The sequence below is a fragment of the Schistocerca piceifrons genome, unplaced genomic scaffold, assembly GCF_021461385.2.
Source record: "Schistocerca piceifrons isolate TAMUIC-IGC-003096 unplaced genomic scaffold, iqSchPice1.1 HiC_scaffold_936, whole genome shotgun sequence".
Classification (NCBI taxonomy): Eukaryota; Metazoa; Arthropoda; class Insecta; order Orthoptera; family Acrididae; genus Schistocerca; species Schistocerca piceifrons.
This window is the reverse complement of record NW_025729208.1, coordinates 1414089-1440616: the sequence shown is the minus strand read 5'-3', so window position 1 is coordinate 1440616 and position 26528 is coordinate 1414089. Positions and strand designations below refer to the sequence as shown.

General features: G+C 42.0%; 1 protein-coding gene across 2 annotated transcripts in view; it reads right to left on the bottom strand.

Moving 5' to 3' along the window:
- Positions 1–7149: 7149 nt before the first annotated feature.
- LOC124771313 (sister chromatid cohesion protein DCC1-like) overlaps positions 7150–26528 on the bottom strand; it is a 118425-nt gene continuing 99046 nt past the window's right edge. For both annotated transcript variants that reach the window (XM_047249319.1, XM_047249320.1), the window contains exons 7-8: positions 17749–17926; positions 7150–7601 (exon numbers count right to left, since the gene is read on the bottom strand). In XM_047249319.1, the coding sequence (XP_047105275.1) occupies positions 7496–7601; positions 17749–17926 (284 nt within the window). In that variant the 3' untranslated portion in view covers positions 7150–7495. The remainder of the gene's footprint in view (positions 7602–17748; positions 17927–26528) is intronic.

Below are 26528 nucleotides of genomic sequence, written 5' to 3'. Positions count from 1 at the left end.
GCGCCCGCCAGTGATCTGTAATCGCTTCAGCGATGTCAGGCGACCACAAAGGCACAGTCCTCCGCCGAGGGGACCCAGAAGACTGGGAAATGGCAGATTCTGCAGCATAAACGATGCTGGTGGTGACTGAGTGAACCACCGTATCGATGGCTTCATGAGAAACAGGGTCAATAGCGGCAATGGAGGAGAACAAGTCCCAGTCAGCCTTATTCATAGCCCACCTGCAAGGGCGCCCAGAAGAGTGACGCTGTGGCAGTGACAGAAAGATAGGAAAGTGGTCACTACCACACAGGTCGTCATGCACACTCCAGTGGACAGTAGGTAAGAGGCTAGGGCTGCAGATCGAAAGATCGATGGCGGAGTACGTGCCATGTGCCACACTGAAGTGTGTGAAGGCACCGTCATTTAAAAGCGAAAGATCGAGCTGTGCCAATAAATGCTCAATGGTGGCACCTCGACTTGTTGCCACTGACCCACCCCATAGAAGGTTATGGGCACTGAAGTCGCCCAGTAACAAGAAAGGTGGCGGCAATTGGGCTATCAGCGCAGCCAGGACATGCTGCACGACATCACCATCAGGTGGAAGGTAAAGACTGCAGACGGTAACCGCCTGCGGCGTCCACACCCGAACAGCGACAGCCTCTAAAGGTGTTTGGAGAGGGACGGACTCGCTGTGAGGAGAGTGAAGGACATAGATGCAGACGCCACCAGATACCCTTTCATAAGCTGCCCGGTTCTTATAATAACCCCAATAGCCACGGAGGGCGGGGGCTCGCAATGCTGGAAACCAAGTTTCCTGAATAGCAATGCAGAAGAAAGGGTGAAGGCTGGTAAGTTGTCGGAGCTCAGCTAGATGGTGGAAGAAACCGCTGCAGTTCCACTGGAGGATGGTATTGTCCATGGCTGAGAAAGGCATCAAGGGACTGGGGAGGCCGTTTAGCCATGTGTTCACTCGCTGCCACCGATTCAGTACCCGCACGAGTGACATCCATGGCGTCTGAGGGACCGGCGAGATCAAGGTCCTCAGCGGATGCCAGGATTTCGACCTCATCCTCAGACGCAGAGCTCGAAGGGTGCGGTGGGGTCGGTGCCACCGCAAGTTCTTTGGCCTTAGAGGTCTTTTGCTTGGACTTCTCTCGCTGAACCTTGGGTTTCACCGTATCAGTCTCCGGGACGGAGGAGGATCGCGAAGCCCTACGACCAGCCGCTGGTGAGGACTTATGTCACTGTCTGGCATCATCCTTCCCACTGGTGGAAGCCTGGGATGGGAGGGACCCAAGGGAACCCTTACGAGAGAGAGTAGCCGAAGAAGTTGGATGCTTCTCCGGCTGAGAAGTGGGTACGGACATCCCCGATGGGTGGGAGGATGTTGCTCCTGAGGTAGGTGGTACAGGAGCAATCGGGTGGGTAGAGCCCCCTACGGGCAAGGGGGCAGGAGGAATTGTACTGCTCATCGAGCCGGCTGGAAGTCTCGAAACTGATGGGGCTAGCACAGTTTTTGTAGCAGTGGCGTAAGTAGATCTCATTCTCACAGGATGTAGTCTGTCATATTTCCTTTTGGCCTCAGTATAGGTCAGTCGGTCCAGGGTTTTATATTCCATGATTTTGCGCTCTTTCTGAAAGACTTTGCAGTCTGGCGAGCAAGGTGAATGATGCTCTCCGCAGTTGACACAGATGGGAGGCGGGGCACATGGAGTATCGGGATGTGATGGGCGCCCGCAATCTCGACATGTGAGGCTGGAAGTGCAGCGGGAAGACATATGGCCGAACTTCCAGCACGCTGGAAGTGCAGCGGGAAGACATATGGCCGAACTTCCAGCACTTAAAGCACCGCATCAGGGGAGGGATATAGGGCTTGACGTCACATCGGTAGACCATCACCTTGATCTTCTCCGGTAATGTATCACCCTCGAAGGCCAAGATGAAGGCACCGGTAGCAATCTGATTATCCTTCGGACCTCGATGATGAACGCGCCGGGCGAAATGGACACCTCGGCGCTCTAAATTGTCGTGCAGCTCGTCATCAGACTGCAAAAGAAGTCCCTATGGTAAATAACTCCCTGGACCATATTTAAACTCTTATGGGGTGTGATCGTTACGGCAACATCCCCCAACTTGTCACAAGCAAGTAACTGTCGTGACTGGACAGAGGATTCCGTTTGTATCAGTACTGACCCAGAGCGCATTTTGGACAAGCCCTCCACCTCCCCAAACTTGTCCTCTAAATGCTCAACAAAGAACTGAGGCTTTGTGGATAGAAAAGACTCCCCATCAGCTCTCATACAAACTAAGAATTGGGGCGAATAACTGCTACTGCCATCCTGAGACTTACGCTCCTCCCACGGCGTGGCCAGGGAGGGGAACGATTTGGGGTCGTACTTCTGAGCATTAAATTGAGCCCAAGAACGCTTAGAGACTGCTGGCGGCTGGCCGCCAGCGAGAGATGATGTACCACGCTTCATTGCGAGTCATCCACCCTGATGCCACCTACTCCGAGCAAGGGACCTCCCCACGGGTGCCACCCAGCCACAGCATGGGCCACCTGGCAGGATGGCCATTGCCGGGAGTCCTGATGCCCCAGGGAGATGGGCATCTACTCCTTGGAATACGCGGGGAGTTAACGGCGCAGGCATCAGTAGAGCGATCCCTGTGTTGTCAGGGGGTTACAACCAACAGGGTACATGACGGCCCCACCACAACAGACTGGCTACCGTGCTGGATGTTAGGTGACATGTGGTCCATGGTCGCCGTCAGTGCAGAAAGTGGCACTGCACAACGCAAGGTGGAAAGTGCACGCAGGAACGTATCCATGCCCAAGAGATGGAGAGCAGGCAGGACTGCAATGCAACGACAAATAAGCTGGCGAAAAGTCTGATCGCAAGATGGACACAATGCACCAAGTAAGGCGCCCTTCCCCATTCGGCTCGCTCTTCGGAAGAATTTTGAGGTATGGAGGTCAAACCCAACAGGGGACCATCACATAAGGCCGAAACATGTGAGACTCCTTTTAGTCGCCTCTTATGACAGGCAGGAATACCGCGGGCCTATTCTTACCCCCGAACCCGCAGGGGGGTCTACTAATTTTCTCTTTACAGCTGGAGTAGCATGATCTGGGTAGAAATCTAGAAAAAAACATGTTTGGCAAACCTAACAAGGCACCATGACATTATTGCCATGCATGTTTAACCCATGTCCTCTGTGAACCAGCCACTTTGGTTAGCCATGTACAGTAATACTTCTTGCCAATATGTCTGATTTAGGTAATGTTTGACATCTAAAAACAATTCGCATGTTGTCAGTTTGTGGCCATTGCCTGCACAAGCATGACAGATATGTGCTGCTTTTCACCACCCATGGACAGTAACTGTAACATCTTTGTTCCCCTTTGCTTCCTCTTTGTAATTCGTCGGAATACAAAAATACAATGGAGTTTGTTCCGCATTACCTGACTGACCAACAACATAATTATATTTGGTGCACCATCCAATTATGAAAACCTGAAATTCGACAAGTTTTTCCTCACAGTTGTCTGCCAGCTTCTGTGCAATTGACGAGCACCTACAAAGTCAAAATGCCCCTTGAATTTCTGCTGCCCAATAATTTAACTTGTATAGAGTCTACATTTCTGGGTAGGCACTTCTATAGCTGATCCCTAATAAAATCATTCAGTACAACTTCTAATGGATAACGACACCCATGTTTTGACCCAGAAAATGTATTTCTATTGCTATAACAAGCTAAAAGTTGTTCCTTTTGCTGTCTCCACTGTCTCACATTACTCTCATCAATCCCATATCGCTGACCTGCAGTAGAATTTGATGTTTTCTCAGCAAGAGAAATCACTTTTCCTTTCGACTTTGTGATGTAGTGCATACAATTTATCATATATAAAAACAAAGATGAGGTGACTTACCGAACGAAAGCACTGGCAGGTTGATAGACACACAAACAAACACAAACATACACACAAAATTCAAGCTTTCGCAACAAACTGTTGCCTCATCAGGAAAGAGGGAAGGAGGGGGGAAGACGAAAGGAAGTGGGTTTTAAGGGAGAGGGTAAGGAGTCATTCCAATCCCTGGAGCGGAAAGACTTACCTTAGGGGGAAAAAAGGACAGGTATACACTCGCACACAATATGTCTGCTTGTGTCTGTATGTGTGGATGGATATGTGCGTGTGTGCGAGTGTATACCTTTCCTTTTTTCCCCCTAAGGTAAGTCTTTCCGCTCCCGGGATTGGAATGACTCCTTACCCTCTCCCTTAAAACCCACTTCCTTTCGTCTTCCCCCCTCCTTCCCTCTTTCCTGATGAGGCAACAGTTTGTTGCGAAAGCTTGAATTTTGTGTGTATGTTTGTGTTTGTTTGTGTGTCTATCGACCTGCCAGCGCTTTCGTTCGGTAAGTCACCTCATCTTTGTTTTTATATATAATTTTTCCCACGTGGAATGTTTCCTTCTATTATATTGATACAATTTATCATGGTATACTAAAACCTGGCACTTCACAAAAAGTACTAAAGTAGACAAACAAAGGGTGAAGTCTGAATGTACTGTCTGCTAACATAGCAAGCGCTGCTCTCAGTGGCCTAGGGGTCAGTGGAAGAAACACAAATTAATTTAGGGGAGGGGTTGCAGCCATTGCATGCAGTGCGGACAGCATAATTATGATTCGCATCAGTCATCTGCTATGGTAGAAATCTCTTGTAGAAGTAACAAGGTTTTGGAAAACCTAATTTATAAGGCCGCTCCAGTTCAAATTGGAACTTATTTGTACTCATGAATATGAAATTAAATTAAAATGATGAAACACTTATTACTGTTACACTGCAAATAATGGCAGCATTGAGAAATGGCTTGATGTATATTGACGTGTGCTGACAGCTTCCGAACGGAGCTGGAGCGGTCAGAATGTAAAGCTGTACTTAGCATGCTTGCCAACTTCTGCAAGTTCCTCAAAAATGTCCATTCTGGTGGTGTGTATGTAGAGAAATTTATTTTTATTGCTATGAATATTTGAAAAACTTTTAAATTCAAAGATAAGCAATATTAAATTTGAATTTCCCGTGATAAAAATATAATTAACATTCATTACTTAAAACACTAACACAATGGCTTCTGTGGCAAGATAGCTACTTCAGCGGCCTCTAGTGGCCTTTTTTGGAACTTCCCTAGATTTACTCCTGAATCTAAGCCACAGGTGCCTCTTTGGGCCATGAAAATCTGAAGGGTCTGCATGAATCTGGGTAAACATGATATCTTCTGCTGGTAGCCTGATATTCCCTTGATTTATAAATTGAGACAGAATTGCAGGGAGTACTTACTTTCAGGAGGTAAAATGTGTAATACTGCTGGTAGAAACATGTGAAAGTAACAGGGAGAAACTTCCTAGCATTTGAAACTAATAATTCCTTCCTCAGCGAGGAGAGAGGGATAGGTTAGGGAAAGTTACAAGGAAGAATAGGTCACTCTCACCCAGGATGCGATGGATTCACCTATAGTGAGGACGAGAGTAAACAAAAACGATGAAGAAGGCATTAGAGAGAGTAGATAAGAAAAAAATGAAAAGCATTGATTTTCCACTGCTGCTACATATACAGTATAACTATTTGGCATATTCTCTTGCAAATGAAGAGCCCATTGTGCTACGCTGCAGGAAAACACACACACACACACACACACACACACACACACACACACACACACACACACACACAGAGAGAGAGAGAGAGAGAGAGAGAGAGAGAGAGAGAGAGAGTTCCGTTTGTTTGCATGTTTGACAAATTCTCAGTGTCTCAACTACAAGATAGTTTAAGCTTTCCAGTATTTGTATTCCATCTATGACTTCCCAGTATCATATTAGTTTCAAGATTTTCTCATGTACTTTACTTATACAGGCACTGAAAGCACATTATTAAGAGATGAGACAAAATATTGACAATTATTTAATCAGGACACCTTCTAACCTTGTAGTGGGATTCCTGATCCGCAACAGAATAAATTACACTACTTTGCTATTTGTCACTTGCAGGTTAATTTAGTGCATCATCTCTGGTATAATACCTAACTATATACTTATGGTTCATCTAAAGGCAAGAAAAAAAGAATGAGGTTACAGCTTAAGATCCTCTCACCAGCAGTTAAAAATAGAGGATTACTTTACATGAACAATGGAAGGTTTAGAGCCAACCATGGCCAATGGACTATTTGAAGTGACTTAGGGACACCATGAAGCAAGATGATGAATGAGGATTTGAATTCCTTTGCACTATTCTTTCATATTATGTGTTCACTGTTTCTGGAGTTCTAATAGATGAGACCAGAGTAACAGTCCAGCTAGTAGATACTTCTACACCTCTAAGAAGATAGAAAATGCCTGGGGTAAGGCTAAAATATGAGGCAATTGGAGGCTTTGTAGGATCTGACTCATTCAAAGAGATATGTGGAATATGTAGTGATGAATTAGGAGTGGCACAGGACTCAACCCTTATATTCTACGTGTTACAAGGATGAAGAATTTTTGGTAGGCTATTCATGTTTTCAAGAGTATGAAAAGACTATTTTGCAGAGTTTTTGTTTTACTGTGTGTTATGACACAGCTGTTTGGAATACAAAAAAATGTGTTCACAACTATGATACAATTAGACTTCAGTTGCACAATTACTTGTGACATGTGAACAGTTGTGCTGGACCGGGACTTAAACACGGGTATCCCACTTTATGCGAGCGGTCGCCTTAACCTCTTTGGCTATCTGAGCACACATGGTGAGAGACTGAGATTTAGGTCGGTCCAGGAGGCATTCTCCGATAGCTCAAGCAGTGAAGATGACCGCTCACATAAACTGGGAAATCTGGGTTTGAGTTCCAGTCCGGAACAAATTTTCATGTCACGAATAAATTGTGCAGCTGAAGTCTAGGGTATTTGCAACTGTGAATAAATTTCTTCTGTAGCAGGGAAAGAGTTCGTCAAAGTCCGGTTGAAGGATTAGGATCATACCTGGAGTACTGAACACTGGCTGGTTGGCAATGACAATTTGTTTGTTAGGTGTATGAGGAGAAATGGCATGAGAGATCAATTTTTGTACTAGGTGTGCAGGGTGACAGTCATCATAATGGAAGAACTGATAGTGATTAGTGTGCCACTAATTAGCTCTATTCTTACTTATTTTTTTATTACTTAAGTATACAAAATACAAATTATCACAGACAAAGTATTTAAAAGAAAATTATGCTTTCTCCACTATTTTTGTAATATGTAGTTATTCAGAATGAAGGCTTCTACATTGACTTTTCCTGTTTGTGCTAGATGAATCAACTGTATACAATCACACCCCTTCATAATAGCACATAAATTTAAATACACAAGCTACTGGGCACATCACATGACAGCCACAAGATAAAGTGGCCTACCAATTGACACTACCGAATTCTGGTTCAATCAAAATGAAATACTGTGTGTCACAAACATGGACTTTTCTTTCTTGTGGTCACAACGAATTTCATTTAGCATGTTTAGCACTGTAACACTTAACACCACCAACAGTTGAAGCCCTCGCATGCTTGGTAAGCACAGCGTTTACATTCATTTTTTCTGTTGCAACACGCCTAAAACAAAGATAACAAAATACAATTAGGGAAATTTGTTCAGAAACTTTAAATTTTTTAATGAAGTGTTTTGAAAAACTTATTTTGTGAAATAATAGTGCACTCAATTCAAAGTAATACATATGTAAAAACACACATGCTTTGGTTAAAATGAGAAATATTTAGAAATATTACAGTTTTGCTTCAGCTCCCCTGAGATGCATACATTGTTTTTACACACAGTCCCTTTTATGTATTCACACAGAAAGCAGTGTCAATTTGTAACACATGGAGGTTGTTATAATGCTTTGAGAATCGCCATCACCATAAAATGTCTTCATCTTTTTTTCGCTAGTTGAGTGTACAGTTTTATTGTAACCAATAGTCATGAAGTTTTTCTCTCAATGAGGGTGTTAAGTTTTATGTGTTATCTTGGTTTAAAAATCAAGGCTTGAGTATAGCAAGCAAATGAGTGAAAGGTGCAGTAGTTACGTAGATATGAAGAGGCTTGCATAAAGGAAGATTAGTGTAGAAACATGAACCAAAGCAGTCTTTGGAGTGGTAAGGACGATGTCTTCTTGTTCTTTACCATCCATCCAAAGAACTAGGTTTCCAGTGCTCATCACCTTTGTCACTCTCCATGGGCTGCAGAGAATAATGAGATACTCAGGCTTTTCGTATTCTATGCTCACTGACTGTGAATGTCCTCTTATATGAATCCAAGATCGCTATTTTGTGTTGGAAAAGATATTTTTGTTTTCCGTTACTTACAGCTAATGTCTTTGCTGAATGTCTTTACCAAATTAATGATGAAGCTCTTGCTTTTGGGACAATGTTCCACATGAAAAAATTTCATGTATAAAATCACAACAGTTGAATAATGTTTCCACGATAGCAATAAATAATATTCCCTTGACCACTACCAACTGACTTTTCACATTAATTTCTGCTCAACTGGAATTCAGTCCACTACCATTTTGTTCTTGCATTAACTGACTATCCTGTTGGTTCTTACTACAATATGAATAAAAAAACACACAATGCTGGTGTAATATTCTACACTGAAGCACCAACGAAACTGGTGTAGGCATGTGTATTCAAATAGAGATTTGTAAACAGGCAGAATACAGTATACGGTGCTGCAGTCGGCAATGCCTATACAATACAAATGTCTGGTGCAGTTGTTAGATCAGTTACTGCTGCTGCAATTGCAGGTTATCAAGATTTAAGTGAGTTTGCACATGGCATTATAGTCGGCGCATGAGCGACGGGACAGAGCATCATGAGTGTACCATGAATATAAAGAATCTGATAAAACATCAAATCTCAGACATTGCTATGCTCGGAAAAAGATTCTGAAAGAACGGGACCAACCATGACTAAAGAGAATCGTTCAGAAGTGCAACCCTTCCATAAACTGCTGCATATTTCAATGCTGGTCCATCAAGTGTCAGCTTGTGAATCTTTCAATGAAGCATCATCGATATGGGCTTTCGGAGCTGAAGGACCATTCGCGTACCCTTGATGACTTCACGACACAAAGCTTTATGCCTCACCTGTGCCTGTCAACACCAACATTGGACTTTTGATTACTGGAAACATGTTGCCTGGTCAGACAAGTCTCGTTTCAAATTTTATCAAGCAGATAGACATGTTCGGAACGGAGGCAACCTCATGAACCCACGGACCCTGCACGTCAGCAGCGGACTGTTCAAGTTGGTGGAGGCTCTGTAATGGTGTGGGGTGTCTGCAGATTGAGTGATATGGGAACCCCAATATGTCTAGATACGACTCTGACAGGTGACATGTACGTAAGCATCTTGTCTGATCACCTGCGTCCCATTTATGTCCATTCCGACTGACTTGCACAATTCCAGCAGGACAAAGTGACACTCCACACGTCCAGAATTGCTACAGAGTGGCTTCAGGAAAACTCTTCTGAGTTTAAATACTTCCGCTGGTCACCAGACTCCACAGACATTAACATTACTGAGCATACCTGGAATGTCTCACGATGTGCTGTTCAGAAGAGATCTCTACGCCCTCGTACTCTTTCGCATTTATGGACAGCTCTGCAGGATTCATGGCGTCTATTCCCTCCAGCACTATTTTAGACATTAGTTGAGTCCATGCCATGTCATGTTGCGGCACTTCTGTGTGCTTGCAGAGACCCTACACAATATTAGGCAGATGTACCAGTTTCTTTGGCTCTTCAGTGTATAATGTTTATTATTTTACAAACTGGTTTCCTGCTCTTATGCCATCAGGTACAAAGATAAATATGTGTGACTGAATTTTTTGTGGGATCAAAGATTGGGAAATAGTGGAATTACCGAGCATCTCACTTGGTTTCCAAAAGTGACAATTCTCAATGTATGAATTAAAACACAGCAATTATTTCAGTAAATCTGCAATGTAAAAATACGTACGTTGATAAAATGTCTGACACATTAAATAATGAATAACATGACAAATCCTTTCCACAACAATTTTTTCTTGCCAATAATGCAACACAAGTTTCAAGCTTGCCTCCAGCAGTACAATGTTTGTAAATACGAGGGTTGTCCATAAAGTAAGTTCCGTTTCTATTTCTATCTGCGGCAGTGCTACGATCGCAGTTCCGAGCAGGCGCGGCAGTTACCCTGAGTCAAGGAGAAGGCACGTACGCAATTTTCAGGGCGCTGCTACCAACGTGTGCTTTGTAGTGCTGCTTTATAATGTCAGCCACAATTGAAAATGCCGCCACGTGTGAAATCAGATCTGCGATTTGTTTTCTAAACGCAAAGAAAGTCAAACCAAAGGAAATTCATCGGCAAATCTGCGAGGTTTACGGACAAAATGCTATGAGTGATTCAATGGTTAGAAGATGGGTCAGACTGCTCAATGAAGGACGTGATCAAGTGCACGATGAAGAACGAAGTGGATGCCCGTCTGTGGTTACTGATGAACTGGTTCACACAATTGAAGAGATTAAGCACAACTGTAAGTTTAGACTTAGTGCCCTTGCTATGAAAGTTCCGAAAATCTCGCGATCACAAATTCATGAAATTGTTACTGAAAAACTGAAATCTGGAAACTTTGCTCACGTTGGGTACCGTCAAACAGGGTGACTTTGGACGGTTTTGTCGTTATTTTGATTGTTAACTTCCATATATATTGTTAGATTCAATTGATTGTTATGGAAGTGGTAGGGTATGTGTGTGTAACGAATAAAATATCCCAGAACCAGAAAGTGTATGTGTAGGAATATTTATCTGAGGCAGTTAAATAAAGTGTCTGAAGTCACCCCCATGGATTGGGGTGATTTCAGACACACGTGTTTTTTAAATCTCTGTCCAAAGTTACAGTATATAGAGGGTGAATTCGGACAGTTGCTGACCCCCCCCCCCCTTTTTTTTTTAATTCTACATGCTTTTTATTTGATTTTGGTGACATTTTACACATTTTAAGGTAGTTCTTTGTTACAAGTAAGTGATACGGAATGATGGTTTCATCATAGTTGATCATGTTGCTAGGCGGGAGGATTTTCCAGCTTTGCCTTGATATTGGAGAAAAACATCTTAACAGTCTCTTTGTTCACTTCTGCACGAGCTTGTTTAATATTTTCGCTTAAGCGAACGGAAAGATCTTCTGACTGTAGTTTGAGGAATAAATGCACCCATTCTTCTCCTGGCAAATTATTACGAAATTTCTTCTCTTTTCGGACAGATTTATCAAGGGAGCCTTTAACTAAATGTCTAATACCCAATTTAGTCAAGGGAAATCCCCAAAGTGCAGCCCTCAAGATACCTTGCTTCAACATTTCTTCTTATTCTTTATTTAGCACTGGCTGTCCTCCCATTTTTTTCAGATGTGCTTTCTGCACTTTATTTTGTAGGGTTGATTTAGGTACACCACACAAACCACACACTTTTCTGTAAGATAATTTACCACTCTGAATATCACAAACAGCTTTATCTAAAAGTTCCGGGTCATAATTACACTGTACTGTAGCTCCTCTCCTGCTCTTATACATTCTTGGCATTGTCCGAAATCACCCCACACAGTACACAGTTTTACAAAAACCGTCGTCATTTTATAACCTTGCATGAGAAACTCGACAAACTTGTACACAAATTGTCTCAATGCTGTTAGCTACTGAGCGCGTCGACAATTACGCTACAATAACTTCCTGCTCAGATTAGATTAGATTAGATTAATACTAGTTCCATGGATCATGAATACGATATTTCGTAATGATGTGGAACGAGTCAAATTTTCCAATACATGACATAATTAAGTTAATTTAACAACACACTTTGTGTTCTTTTATTTTTTTTATTTTGTATTTAATTTTTTTCTTTTTTTTCTTAATTTATATCTAAAAATTCCACTATGGAGTAGAAGGAGTTGTCATTCAGAAATTCTTTTAATTTCTTCTTAAATACTTGTTGGTTATCTGTCAGACTTTTGATACTATTTGGTAAGTGATCAAAGACTTTAGTGGCAGTATAATTCACCCCTTTCTGTGCCAAAGTTAGATTTAATCTTGAATAGTGAAGATCATCCTTTCTCCTAGTATTGTAGTTATGCACACTGCTATTACTTTTGAATTGGGTTTGGTTGCTAATAACCAATTTCATAAGAGAGTATATATACTGAGAAGCTACAGTGAAATCCCTAGATCCTTAAATAAATGTCTGCAGGATGATCTTGGGTGGACTCCAGCTATTATCCTGATTACACGCTTTTGTGCAATAAATACTTTATTCCTCAGTGATGAATTACCCCAAAATATGATGCCATATGAAAGCAATGAGTGAAAATAGGCGTAGTAAGCTAATGTACTAAGATGTTTATCACCAAAATTTGCAATTACCCTTATTACATAAGTAGCTGAACTCAAACGTTTCAGCAGATCATCAATGTGTTTCTTCCAATTTAATCTCTCATCAATGGACACACCTAAAAATTTGGAATATTCTACCTTAGCTATATGCTTCTGATTAAGGTCTACATTTATTAATGGCGTCATACCATTCACTGTATGGAACGGTATGTACTGTGTCTTATCAAAATTCAGTGAGAGTCCGTTTACACGAAACCACTTAGTAATTTTCTGAAAGACAGTATTGACAATTTCATCAGTTAATTCTTGTTTGTCAGGTGTGATTACTATACTTGTATCATCAGTAAAGAGAACTAACTTTGCCTCTTCATGAATATAGAATGGCAAGTCATTAATATATATTAAGAACAACAAAGGACCCAAGACTGACCCTTGTGGAACCCCATTCTTGATAGTTCCACAGTTTGAGGAATGTGCTGATCGTTGCATATTATGAGAACTGCTTATTTCAACTTTCTGCACTCTTCCAGTTAGGTACGAATTAAACCATTTGTGCACTGTCCCACTTATGCCACAACAATTGAGCTTGTCTAGCAGAATTTCATGATTTACACAATCAAAAGCCTTTGAGAGATCACAAAAAATCCCAATGGGTGGTGTTCGGTTATTTAGATCATTCAAAATTTGATTGGTGAAAGCATATATGGCATTTTCTGTTGAAAAACCTTTCTGGAAACCAAACTGACATTTTGTTAGTACTTCATTTTTACAGATGTGTGAAGCTACTCTTGAATACATCACTTTCTCAAAAATTTTGGATAAAGCTGTTAGAAGGGAGATTGGACGGTAATTGTTGACATCAGATCTATCCCCTTTTTATGTAAAGGTATAACAATAGCATATTTCAGTCTATCAGGGAAAATGCCCTGCTCCAGAGAGCTATTACACAGGTGGCTGAGAATCTTACTTATCTGTTGAGAACAAGCTTTTAGTATTTTGCTGGAAATGCCATCAATTCCATGTTAGTTTTTGCTTTTAAGCAAGTTTATTATTTTCCTAATTTCAGAGGGAGAAGTGAGTGAGATTTCAATTGAATCAAATTGCATAGGTATGGCCTCTTCCATTAACAGCCTAGCATCTTCTAATGAACACCTTGATCCTACTATATCCACAACATTTAGAAAATGATTATTAAAAATATTTTCAACTTCTGACTTTTTGTTTGTAAAGTTTTCATTCAATTTGATGGTAATACTGTCTTCCTGTGCTCTTGGTTGACCTGTTTCTCTTTTAATAATATTCCAAATTGTTTTAATTTTATTATCAGAGTTGCTGATTTCAGACATGATACACATACTTCTGGATTTTTTAATAACTTTTCTTAATATAACACAGTAGTTTTTATAATGTTTGATAGTTTCTGGGTCACTACTCTTTCTTGCTGTCAGATACATTTCCCTTTTCTGGTTACAAGATATTTTTATACCCTTAGTAAGCCATGGTTTGTTACAAGGTTTCTTACGAGTATATTTAACTATTTTCTTGGGGAAGCAGTTTTCAAATGCATTTACAAAAATGTCATGAAATAAATTATATTTTAAATTGGCATCAGGTTCACGGTACACCTCATCCCAGTCTAACTGCTGTAGGCTTTCCCTGAAATTTGCAATTGTTAAACCATTGACTGAATGTACTACTTTGGAGGCCCGTTTAGTATTGCTGAATGGAGCTATGTCATATATTGTAACTAGCTGTGCACCATGATCAGAAAGACCATTCTCAACAGGCTGAGCATTTATCCGGTTAAACTTATCTAGGTCTATAAAGAAGTTATCTATCAGTGAGCTGCTATCCTTTACCACCTGAGTAGGAAAATCAATAACGGGTGTCAACGCAACAATAGAAAGTTTTCACTTTACGATAATGCAAGGATTTTTAACACTGAGACTGTTCGTCAGTTATTCACCTAGGGAAACGACGCAAAATAAAATTTGTGGAAAGTGATAAATGCAATCTTGCGCTTAAAATATCTGGTGCACGGACGTTAAAATAAGTAACTCTGTTTCTATGCAGTGGTAAAGAGCAAATAAACCATACTGTCCGAATTTGCCCCGGTGTCCGAAATCACCCCGTTTGATGGTACCCAAAATTCTTACTGAACAACACAAAAAACAATGGATGGGCAGTGCACTTCAGTTTTTGACACACTACAATGGCGAAGGAGATGGTTTTCTATCTCTGATAGTGACGGGGGATGAAACTTGGGTACTGCGTGACACCCCTGAAACAAAACAGCAATCAATGGAATGAAGGCACATTTCATCCCCAACGGAGGTTAAGCCTAACCAAATCTTGACACCTCGGAAAGTCACATGCACTTTTTTTTTTGGGGGTGGGGGGGGGGGGGGGGGGTGGGGGGGGGTCAGGACAAGCATTCTGCTAGATAATTTCTTACCAGGAGGCCAAACAATCAATGCACATGGTTACCGCAAGACCATTAAGAAATTGCACCATGCAATACAGAACAAGCACCAATGATTACTGTCAAAAGGTGTAATTTTTTCCACGATAACGCCCGACCTCACACAGCGAATGTGACCAAACAACTCTTACGGGCATTTCACTGGGACGCAGTTGATCATCAGCGTACAGCCCAGACCTTGCTCCTAGCGACTTTCATCTTGGTGGGCAACACTTCAGCGATGATGATGAGCTGAAATAATATGTTACCACATGGTTAAATACACAGATGGCAACCTTCTATGAAGAAGGCATACAAACACTTGTGCCACGCTATGACAAATGCCTACAAAATTTCGAAAGCTATGTAGAAAAGTAGTTTAACAGTTGAAGATTTTTTTGAAATAAAGAGTTTTTTTCTGTATCTGCACATGTTTGTTTTTATAACCAAACAGAACTTACTTTGTGGACATACCTCATATGCTGTATGCTTTTATGCTTTGGAAGGTGAAGGCAGAGATGGTGGTGGGTTCCTAGGATCAAAAGGAGACAAACTGAATTCATGAGCACACATGTCCTACTTCTTGTTAGTACTGAGGTACTGGTACTGTATGAAAATGTACTGTGTATTCCAAACACAACACACTGTGGTGATATATTTGTTGTAGGAACAGCTGAACCATCCCTGCAATACTGAAAAAAGCTGTGGTGTCTCGATATGTAACACACTGTGATTATTTATGATAATATTATATGGTACATAGAAGGGATGAAGATTTCAAAAGGAAAGTTAGTAGTGAACATTGCGAACTTTGAAGCAGCTGGTCATGCACAAAATAATGATACAATATTCACACCAAGAAGAAGGTAATCAGCTATTGATACAGGGTGTTTAGAAAAAAGTGTCTCATATTTCTATAAGAGGTGAGAGTGGTCAAAATTAGAATAGTTCCTTTAATTACATTTCGGAAACCCTTACCTGTCCAGTATTGGGCTGCTTTACTTGTGCCAAGTAATGTGCAGTATTCAGTGGTGTAGGCCATGACAAGAGATGCAAATCCTAAATCAATCATGGAGGTATTAATGTATGGGCAGGAATTGTCAGTGACAGACTCATAGGGACTTACACTTTAGCAAACAGATTAACAGGTGCTGTGCATCACAGATTTCTGTAATGAAGTACCACTGCTACTGGAGAATGTTACCCTTGCAGAGAGACAATGATTGTGGTTTATGCACTACTGGACACCATCCAATTTTCTACAGATCTTGTGACAGTTCCTCACTGCAAAGTTTCAAGGGTGATGGATTGGTATAGGTGGTCTGGTTGCATGGCCTCTCCATACACTGGTCCTGAATCCACTGGATTTCTTGCTATGAGGACATATAAAAGCTATGCCAAACCCATCAACACTGCACAGACGTTTATACAGGAGCGCATGACCAAAGCATGTGACAAGTCTAAATAGAACCAGATGTATTTGAAAGAGTGCATGATTCACTGTGAAAAATGGCTGAAGAACACATCAGGATACTTGGTAACAACAAGCAGCACTGCCTACAATATCTACTTCTACATAATAGGCAGACGGGAATAAGACAAATTCGCCTATGTCTCAACAGGTACTGGTTTCCAGATATATCATAATAGGGTCTTAATAATACTTTCACTACAGTTGTGAAAGATTGTAATTAGCCTATACAATTCGTATACCTGCAACTGTGGAAAAAGAGGTTGATAAACAAAGAAGACAATGTGTTCTTACTGTCGTTCACAATAAATGCAGTATGATAACATGACATAGTCAATTTATCCCTTTCACTTATAAACATAATAATAGGATGTTTTGACTTACAAGAACATCTAAAGTAAGCTAAGGCTTGTTTTAATCTTTCTCAAGTTAGTGCCGTGAGTAATTCAAGGAGAACAATGGATATTGAGGACTAATAGCAAAGAACACTGAACTACTTAGGTAACAGTAGGTGCTGAAACTACATATTGTTCGAAGACTAATTTGCAGAAATTACAATTAAAACTTAACTCATTAAATGAACTGAATACATCAAAAAATTGTTTCTTTTTAACAATTTCTTCTGCTACAAGCGTTAAGCCCAATTATTTTTTTAAATAATGAAATTAACATATATAGTTACACAAACAATACTTTTGACAAAACTGTTAATTACTTTGAAATTAATTAAGGGTTGGCTTTGCTAATATGTTTTCAAATAGAGCCAAACAGATCCTTCAAGAATACTAGTAGTTGTTCCTCCAAATGTTTATAATTAGTACAGAATTTATATTTGTCTACAAGTCAACAATAGAATTTAAGTTACGAAACAATTACCGATTTCACCCTATAACAAAAGTTACTAAACTAGGAATAGTCAAAATAAATTAGAAAATCAATTACATACATAAAACTAAGCAATTTTAAGGAGACAGGTGGCAAAAGAAGATGGGAAGTAAAAATATCCCAGCTGGCTTTGTCACAACAGGGCAAAGCAGGAAGCTCGAGTAACGAGGCTACCGGTGGCAGCCCAACCGAGTTTTGGGTCTCTGACTAATGTGCTTGGGTCATTAATAAACATTAAATTTTTTAACATTCCTTTGAAGATTTGGAAGCTCATTTACAAAGTGAGGAACAGAGGAGGACACAGAACTGAAGCTTGTGATATGTCTCATACTGCAGTGCAGGTTCTCACTCTAACTCTCTACTCTTTTATATGAAGGCAAAAGACGTCCCATGTCAAAGAGGTGCAAGAATTGTTAAATGCTTCTGTTTATCTAGCAGAGTTCTATAGTCTACACAACTTCTGGTAATATCAAGTATATTAATAACATAAAAATATTCATATTAACATATTTTTCGAACTTACTCAATGTATGGATATATTTCATTCAGTGTCCACCTCTCTCGAGTTTGAAACAGAATACGAAATCTTTCATTTATGTCCTCAGGCAGATCAACTTCAGGAAAATGCCAAATAACTTCTGGTTTGCAATCCTTCTGCATCAGAGCTATTCCATCAAGGTATTCCACTTTTGTCTCCATACCTTTGAAAAAGAAAATTACAGAAAATACAGTATCTAAAATGAAAACTGTTTCCTTCCACACAGTTTTACATGTTTCTTCACTGAAATGTATCATGGACCCTGTACTATTTTCACAACAATGAGAAATATTAAGAAGTATCATACACTGGTAAAATATTATACTAAATTCTTAGAAATGATGACACTGCATTGTACCTATCTGTTGCAAGACAAAGGCTGCACTCCTACCTGAGGAATGCACTCTCCAACAAAGACACTAAAAAATACTTCTAGCATTAATTTACTGTTTAATAATATGGGTGCTAAAAAGTCAATAAAAATATACTGTGCCAAAGGCCCCACCTTCAGCCCTACTCCCAGATTCAACCAAACAGCGCTCGTCAAAGATTTACTGTCCTACACTCGTACTCTCTGCTGGAAATATCACTTTGCCACGAAGAAAAATAATCCTAATCCTACTCCTAATGATCCAACTCCCCAAGACACTATCCAAATTGAACCCTGCCTGGAACAGTTCCGTCCTCCGTCACAGCGGGACCCACCTCCTCTTCCTCAAAATCACCCTCTCCAAACCTTCCAGGAATTCCTCACTTCCAGCATTGCCTCTCGATCCTTCTTGAAAACCCTTAATCCTACTCCCCACATCACCACTGCTGAAGCCCAGGCTATCCGTGATCTGAAGGCTGACCAATCCATCGTCATTCTTCCGGCGGACAAGGGTTCCACGACCGTGGTACTTGATCGTCGGGAGTACGTGGCTGAGGGACTGCGTCAGCTTTCACACAACGCTACATACAAAGTTTGCCAAGGTAATCCCATTCCTGATGTCCAGGTGGAGCTTCAAGGAATCCTCAGAACCTTAGGCCCCCTACAAAACCTTTCACCTGACTCCATCAACCTCCTGACCCCACCGACACCCCGCACCCCTACCTTCTTCCTAAAATTCACAAACCCAATCATCCCGGCCACCCCATTGTAGCTGGTTACCAAGCCCCCACAGAACGTATCTCTGCCTACGTAGATCAACACCTTCAACCCATTACATGCAGTCTCCCATCCTTCATCAAAGACACCAACCACTTTCTCGAGCGCCTGGAATCCTTACCCACTCTGTTACCCCCGGAAACCATCCTTGTAACAATTGATGCCACTTCCTTATACACAAATATTCCGCATACCGGGGGGAGTCATTCCAGATGTGGCAAGGGTCCTTCCGGATGCCATGAAGGGTACAGGGTGCACCCATCTGCAGGTGGTCGCTCATGTCGGCACCAATGATGTGTGTCACTATGGATCGGAGGAAATCCTCTCTGGCTTCCGGCGGCTATCTGATTTGGTGAAGACTGCCAGTGTCGCTAGCGGGATGAAAGCAGAGCTCACCATCTGCAGCATTGTCGACAGGACTGACTGCGGACCTTTGGTACAGAGCCGAGTGGAGGGTCTGAATCAGAGGCTGAGACGGTTCTGCGACCGTGTGGGCTGCAGATTCCTCGACTTGCGCCATAGGGTGGTGGGGATTCGGGTTCCGCTGGACAGGTCAGGAGTCCACTACACACAGCAAGTGGCTACACGGGTAGCAGGGGTTGTGTGGCGTGGACTGGGCGGTTTTTTAGGTTAGATGGCCTCGGGGAAGTACAGAAAGGGCAGCAGCCTCAAAGTGTGCGGGGCAAAGTCAGGACATGCAGGGACCAAGCAGCAATCGGTATTGTAATTGTAAACTGTCGAACCTGCATTGGTAAAGTACCAGAACTTCAAGTGCTGATAGAAAGCACCAAAGCTGAAATCATTATCGGTACAGAAAGCTGGCTGAAGCCAGAGATAAATTCTGCCGAAATTTTTACAAAGGCACAGACGGTGTTTAGAAAGGATAGATTGCATGCAACTGGTGGTGGCGTGTTTGTCGCTGTTAGTAGTAGTTTATCCTGTAGTGAAGTAGAAGTGGATAGTTCCTGTTAATTATTATGGGTGGAGGTTACACTCAACAACCGAGCTAGGTTAATAATTGGCTCCTTTTACCGACCTCCCGACTCAGCAGCATTAGTGGCAGAACAACTGAGAGAAAATTTGGAATACATTTCACATAAATTTTCTCAGCATGTTATAGTCTTAGGTGGAGATTTCAATTTACCAGATATAGACTGGGACACTCAAATGTTTAGGACGGGTGGCAGGGACAGAGCAATCGAGTGACATTATACTGAGTGCACTATCCGAAAATTACCTCGAGCAATTAAACAGAGAACCAACTCGTGGAGATAACATCTTGGACCTACTGATAACAAACAGACCCGAACTTTTCGACTCTGTATGTGCAGAACAGGGAATCAGTGGTCATAAGGCCATTGCAGCATCCCTGAATATGGAAGTTAATAGGAATATAAAAAAAGGGAGGAAGGTTTATCTGTTTAGCAAGAGTAATAGAAGGCAGATTTCAGACTACCTAACAGATCAAAACGAAAATTTTCTGTTCCGACACTGACAATGTTGAGTGTTTATGGAAAAAGTTCAAGGCAATCGTAAAATGCGTTTAAGACAGGTATGTGCCGAGTAAAACTGTGAGGGACGGGAAAAACCCACCGTGGTTCAACAACAAAGTTAGGAAACTACTGCGAAAGCAAAGAGAGCTTCACTCCAAGTTTAAACGCAGCCAAAACCTCTCAGACAAACAGAAGCTAAACGATGTCAAAGTTAGCGTAAGGAGGGCTATGCGTGAAGCGTTCAGTGAATTCGAAAGTAAGATTCTATGTATCGACTTGACAGAAAATCCTAGGAAGTTCTGGTCTTACGTTAAATCAGTAAGTGGCTCGAAACAGCATATCCAGACACTCCGGGATGATGATGGCATTGAAACAGAGGATGACACGCATGAAGCTGAAATACTAAACACCTTTTTCCAAAGCTGTTTCACAGAGGAAGACCACACTGCAGTTCCTTCTCTAAATCCTCACACAAACGAAAAAATGGCTGACATCGAAATAAGTGTCCAAAGAATAGAAAAGCAACTGGAATCACTCAACAGAGGAAAGTCCACTGGACTTGACGGGATACCAATTCGATTCTACACAGAGTACGCGAAAGAACTTGCCCCCCTTCTAACAGCCGTGTACCGCAAGTCTCTAGAGGAACGGAAGGTTCCAAATGATTGGAAAAGATAACAGGTGGTTCCAGTTTTTAAGAGGGGTCGTCGAGCAGATGCGCAAAACTATAGGCCTATATCTCTGACATCGATCTGTTGTAGAATTTTAGAACATGTTTTTTGCTCGCATATCATGTTGTTTTTGGAAACCCAGAATCTACTCTGTAGGAATCAACATGGATTCCGTAAACAGCGATTGTGTGGGACCCAACTCGCTTTATTTGTTCATTAGACCCAGAAAATATTAGATACAGTCTCCCAGGTAGATGCTATTTTCCTTACTTCCGGAAGGCATTCGATACAGTTCCACACTGTCGCCTGATAAACAAAGTAAGAGCCTACGGAATATCAGACCAGCTGTGTGGCTGGATTGAAGAGCATTTAGCAAACAGCACACAGCATGTTGTTATCAATGGGGAGACGTCTACAGACAAAGTAACCTCTGGCGTGCCACAGGGGAGTGTTATGGGACCATTGCTTTTCACAATATATATAAATGACCTAGTAGATAGTGTCGGAAGTTCCATATGGCTTTTTGCGGATGATGCTGTAGTATACAGAGAAGTTGCAGCATTAGAAAATTGTAGCGAAATGCAGGAAGATCTGCAGCGGATAGGCACTTGGTGCAGGGAGTGGCAACTGACCCTTAACAGAGACAAATGTAATGTATTGCGAATACATAGACACAAGGATCCTTTATTGTATGATTATATGATAGCGGAAGAAACACTGGTAGCAGTTACTTCTGTAAAATATCTGGGAGTGTGCGTGCGGAACAATTTGAAGTGGAATGATCATATAAAATTAATTGTTGGTAAGGCGGGTGCCAGGTTGAGATCCATTGGGAGAGTCCTTAGAAAATGTAGTCCATCAACAAAGGAGGTGGCTTACAAAACACTTGTTCGACCTATACTTGAGTATTGCTCATCAGTGTGGGATCCATACCAGATCGGGTTGACGGAGGAGATAGAGAAGATCCAAAGAAGAGCGGCGCGTTTCGTCACAGGGTTATTTGGTAACCGTGATAACGTTACGGAGATGTTTAACAAACTCAAGTGTCAGACTCTGCAAGAGAGGCGCTCTGCATCGCGGTGTAGCTTGCTCGCCCGGTTTCGAGAGGGTGCATTTCTGGATGAGGTATCGACTATATTGCTTCCCCCTACTTATACCTCCCGAGGAGATCATGAATGTAAAATTAGAGAGATTCGAGCGCGTACAGAGGCTTTCAGACAGTCGTTCTTCCCGCAAACCATACGCGAATGGAACAGGAAAGGGAGGTAATGACCGTGGCACGTAAAGTGGCCTCCGCCACACACCGTTGGGTGGCTTGCGGAGTATAAATGTAGATGTAGATGTAGACGTCCAGGGCCTCGCTGCGATGGAGCACTTCCTTTCACGCCGATCACCTGCCACCCTACCTAAAACCTCTTTCCTCATTACCTTAGCCAGCTTCATCCTGACTCACAACTTCTTCACTTTCGAAGGCCAGACATACCAACAATTAAAGGGAACAACCGTAGGTACCAGGATGGCCCCCTCGTACGCCAACCTATTTATGGGTCGCTTAGAGGAAGCCTTCTTGGTTACCCAGGCCTGCCAACCCAAAGTTTGGTACAGATTTATTGATGACATCTTCATGATCTGGACTCACAGTGAAGAAGAACTCCAGAATTTCCTCTCCAGCCTCAACTCCTTTGGCTCCATCAGATTCACCTGGTCCTGCTCCACATCCCATGCCACTTTCCTTGACGTTGACCTCAATCTGTCCAATGCCCAGCTTCACACATCCGTCCACATCAAACCCACCAACAAGCAACAGTACCTCCATTATGACAGCTGCCACCCATTCCATATCAAACGATCCCTTCCCTACAGCCTAGGTCTTCGTGGCAAACGAATCTGCTCCAGTCCTGAATCATTACACCAACAACCTGAAAACAGCTTTCGCATCCCGCAACTACCCTCCCGACCTGGTACAGAAGCAAATAACCAGAGCCACTTCCTCATCCCCTCAAACCCAGAACCTCCCACAGAAGAACCCCAAAAGTGCCCCACTTTGACAGGATACTTTCCGGGACTGGATCAGACTCTGAATGTGGCTCTCCAGCAGGGATACGACTTCCTCAAATCCTGCCCTGAAATGAGAGCCATCCTTCATGGAATCCTCCCCACTCCACCAAGAGTGTTTTTCCGCCATCCACCTAACCTTCGTAACCTCTTGGTTCATCCCTATGAAATCCCCAAACCACCTTCCCTACCCTCTGGCTCCTACCCTTGTAACCGCCCCCGGTGTAAAACCTGTCCCATGCACCCTCCCACCACCTACTACTCAAGTCCTGTAACCCGGAAGGTGTACACGATCAAAGGCAGAGCCACGTGTGAAAGCACCCACGTTATTGACCAACTGACCTGCCTACACTGTGAAGCTTTCTATGTGGGAATGACCAGCAACAAACTGTCCATTCGCATGAATGGACACAGGCAGACAGTGTTTGTTGGTAATGAGGATCACCCTGTGGCTCAACAGGCCTTGGTGCACGGCCAGCACATCTTGGCACAGTGTTACACCGTCCGGGTTATCTGGATACTTCCCACCAACACCAACCAATGAGAACTCCGGAGATGGGAACTTGCCCTTCAATATATCCTCTCTTCCTGTTACTCACCAGGCCTCAACCTCCGCTAATTTCAAGTTGCCGCCGCTCATATCTCACCTGTCATTCAACAACATCTTTGCCTCTGTACTTCTGCCTCGACTGACATCTCTGCCCAAACTCTTTGCCTTTACAAATGTCTGCTTGCGTCTGTGTGTGTGTGTGTGTGTGTGTGTGTGTGTGTGTGTGTGTGTGTGTGTGTGTGTCTATACCTGTCCTTTTTTTCCCCTAAGGTAAGTCTTTCCGCTCCCGGGATTGGAATGACTTCTTACCCTCCCCTTAAAACCCACATCCTTTCGTCCTTCCCTCCCCTTCCCTCTTTCCTGATGAAGCAACCATTGGTTGCAAAAGCTTGAATTCTGTGTGTGTGTTTATGTGTCTATCAACATACCAACGCTTTTGTTTGGTAAGTTACATCATATTTGTTTTTAGATTTGAGAGAGAGGAGAGGGAGGGAGAGGGAGGGAGAGAGAGAGAGAGAGAGAGGGAGGGAGAGAGAGAGAGTGTGGGGGGGGGGGGGGGGGGGAGGGTGTGCACTCTTATCTAGACAAAGGACTTATTCCAAGAACTACTTCCATCTGAAGCTAGCAAGTTTTCTTTCTCTTCTGTGTGTGAACGTCGATGACTTAAGTCTTCCGCTATTTGGTCAGTGTTCTCCTTCATTGTTAAATTAACAAAACAATTCAGTTAGTGAGAAAGCATGACAATTCAGTAGTTAAGGTGGAAACTCATTGCATAGTAAAACTGTTAGGACAAATCTTTTTAAATGCAAGCCAACCACATTACATTAGAATGATAGAAAAAAATAGTAATAAGAATATCTAAACCTATGACAAAAAACCCCACACTGTTAACGAGCACAACCAAATAAATAGCAACAATTGCAATGGACTGGGTATGACGAGATACATACACAATTACAACTCTCTCTCTCTCTCTCTCTCTCTCTCTCTCTCTCTCTCTCTCTCTCCCCCCCCCCCCCCCCCCCCCCCCAAGTGAATAGTTTTAAGATGTGACAGCGGAACACACAATTATCGAACAAGAAATCGAGAAAGAAAAGGTAAGCCACCTACTGGAAACTACGAGGGCAGAGACAGACGCAAAGCACTGAACACTACAAAAGATGTGCAGTAAGAAGCACAACTTACCCTAAGGTTTCCGGTAGAACTAGAAGCTTAACTTTTACTGTGGCAAGAATGAGAATAATTAAGGTTCTTTAATTCTAAAGCAATATATTATGTTTATTCAAGGGATCAACAATTTGGTAATGGAAGGAAATGTAGCAGGTGAAAGTTTCAAGCGGAGACCAAGGTCTGACTACAGTACCAAGGTCTGACTACAGTACCCAGGTTCAAATGGATGAAAGCTGCAGTAGTAGTGCAGAGATGATTGACTAGCCTGGAGAACATCAAGCCAGACTGAAGACCACAGCAACATATCACACTCCAACAATTGTAGTGTGTCGATACACTAGCAGGCCAAACACATCTACGTCTACAACTATACTCTGCAAATCACTATGAAGTGCAAGGCAGAAGATACGTCCCATTCAGTCAGCTATTAGCTTGGGGGAATAATATTTTTTTTTAAATGTCTGTGTGCTTGCTGTCGTTAATATAATTTTGTCCTCATGATCCCTATGTGAGCAATACATAAGTGGTTGTATCAAGTTCTTGGGTCTATGTAAGTAGCTTTCTCCGGATAGTTTATGTATGTCTTCATGAGTCTACCAGTTCAGTTTGTGAGTTAACGAGCATTGTGCTCTCATTTAGGTATATCGCCGAAAGAGTCAGCCTACTGGAATTGTGAAAGGAACCATGTCCTCAAGGACCGCATGCCACAAAGAGTGCAGATTCACCACGAGATGGAGAAACTCACAGGTATCTAGTGTCTATTGAGGCCTAAGTGCTATAGTGTGCGAGTGAGACAGACGAGAACCTACATCATAGGGAAACCCAGAAGAAGGCTTTTGTGGCCAAGGAGACATAGCAGTGTTAAATATGGTGGACCTAAGATCGATCATAAAGGGAAACAGTTATGAAAACTACTTAATTCTGTAGTAATTCAGGGAATTAAGCCACAGTTATTTCAATCTATCATCCTTTATGAATTTTCATGGTGATCCCAATAAAACTTGAATATTGATCATATCTTTAATAGTTTAGGATTTACTGTTAAAGCGAAATTAACAAGTTTTGTAACAAAGACCTGAATGCTAAAATCTGAACGCTTTGGTTGATCTTAACGATCGACATTGCATACAGAAGTGCATCATAAAAATGACAAGCGTTGTAAATATCAACTCTGTATATTTATTTGTTTACAAGATATAGTAAATTTTAATTACCAGTATTTTCAGTTAAGCATCAGATCATCATTTCCTCCACACAAAAGACAATGAACAATGACAGCATGACACCTTATTGAATCATTGCAACTAAAGTTTTATACTGGTGTTTTTATCTTGTTTATGTTTAATTGCTACAATATTATTCTGTTGCAGCGATTCTTTGTTAGAGTATCAGTTCTTATCAGTCAAAACTACATAAATTTAAGTCAAAACTAAAACACTGAAAAATTCCTGGAATTCTATAAAGTTCCAGGGTTTTTCCCAGTTTTCTCCCGGCTGAAAAAATTCCCGCAATTTTCCCAGATTTCTCGGCTGTCCTGGGGTGTATACACCCTATAGCAACATAAGCTGCTCAATAATAGTTTGGACCAACCTCATGGCTTGCGTAATCCAAATCCCTCAACCCCCCCCCCCCCCTTTCCCAATACTTCTTTCTCAATACTTTTTGACTACAGGAAATAA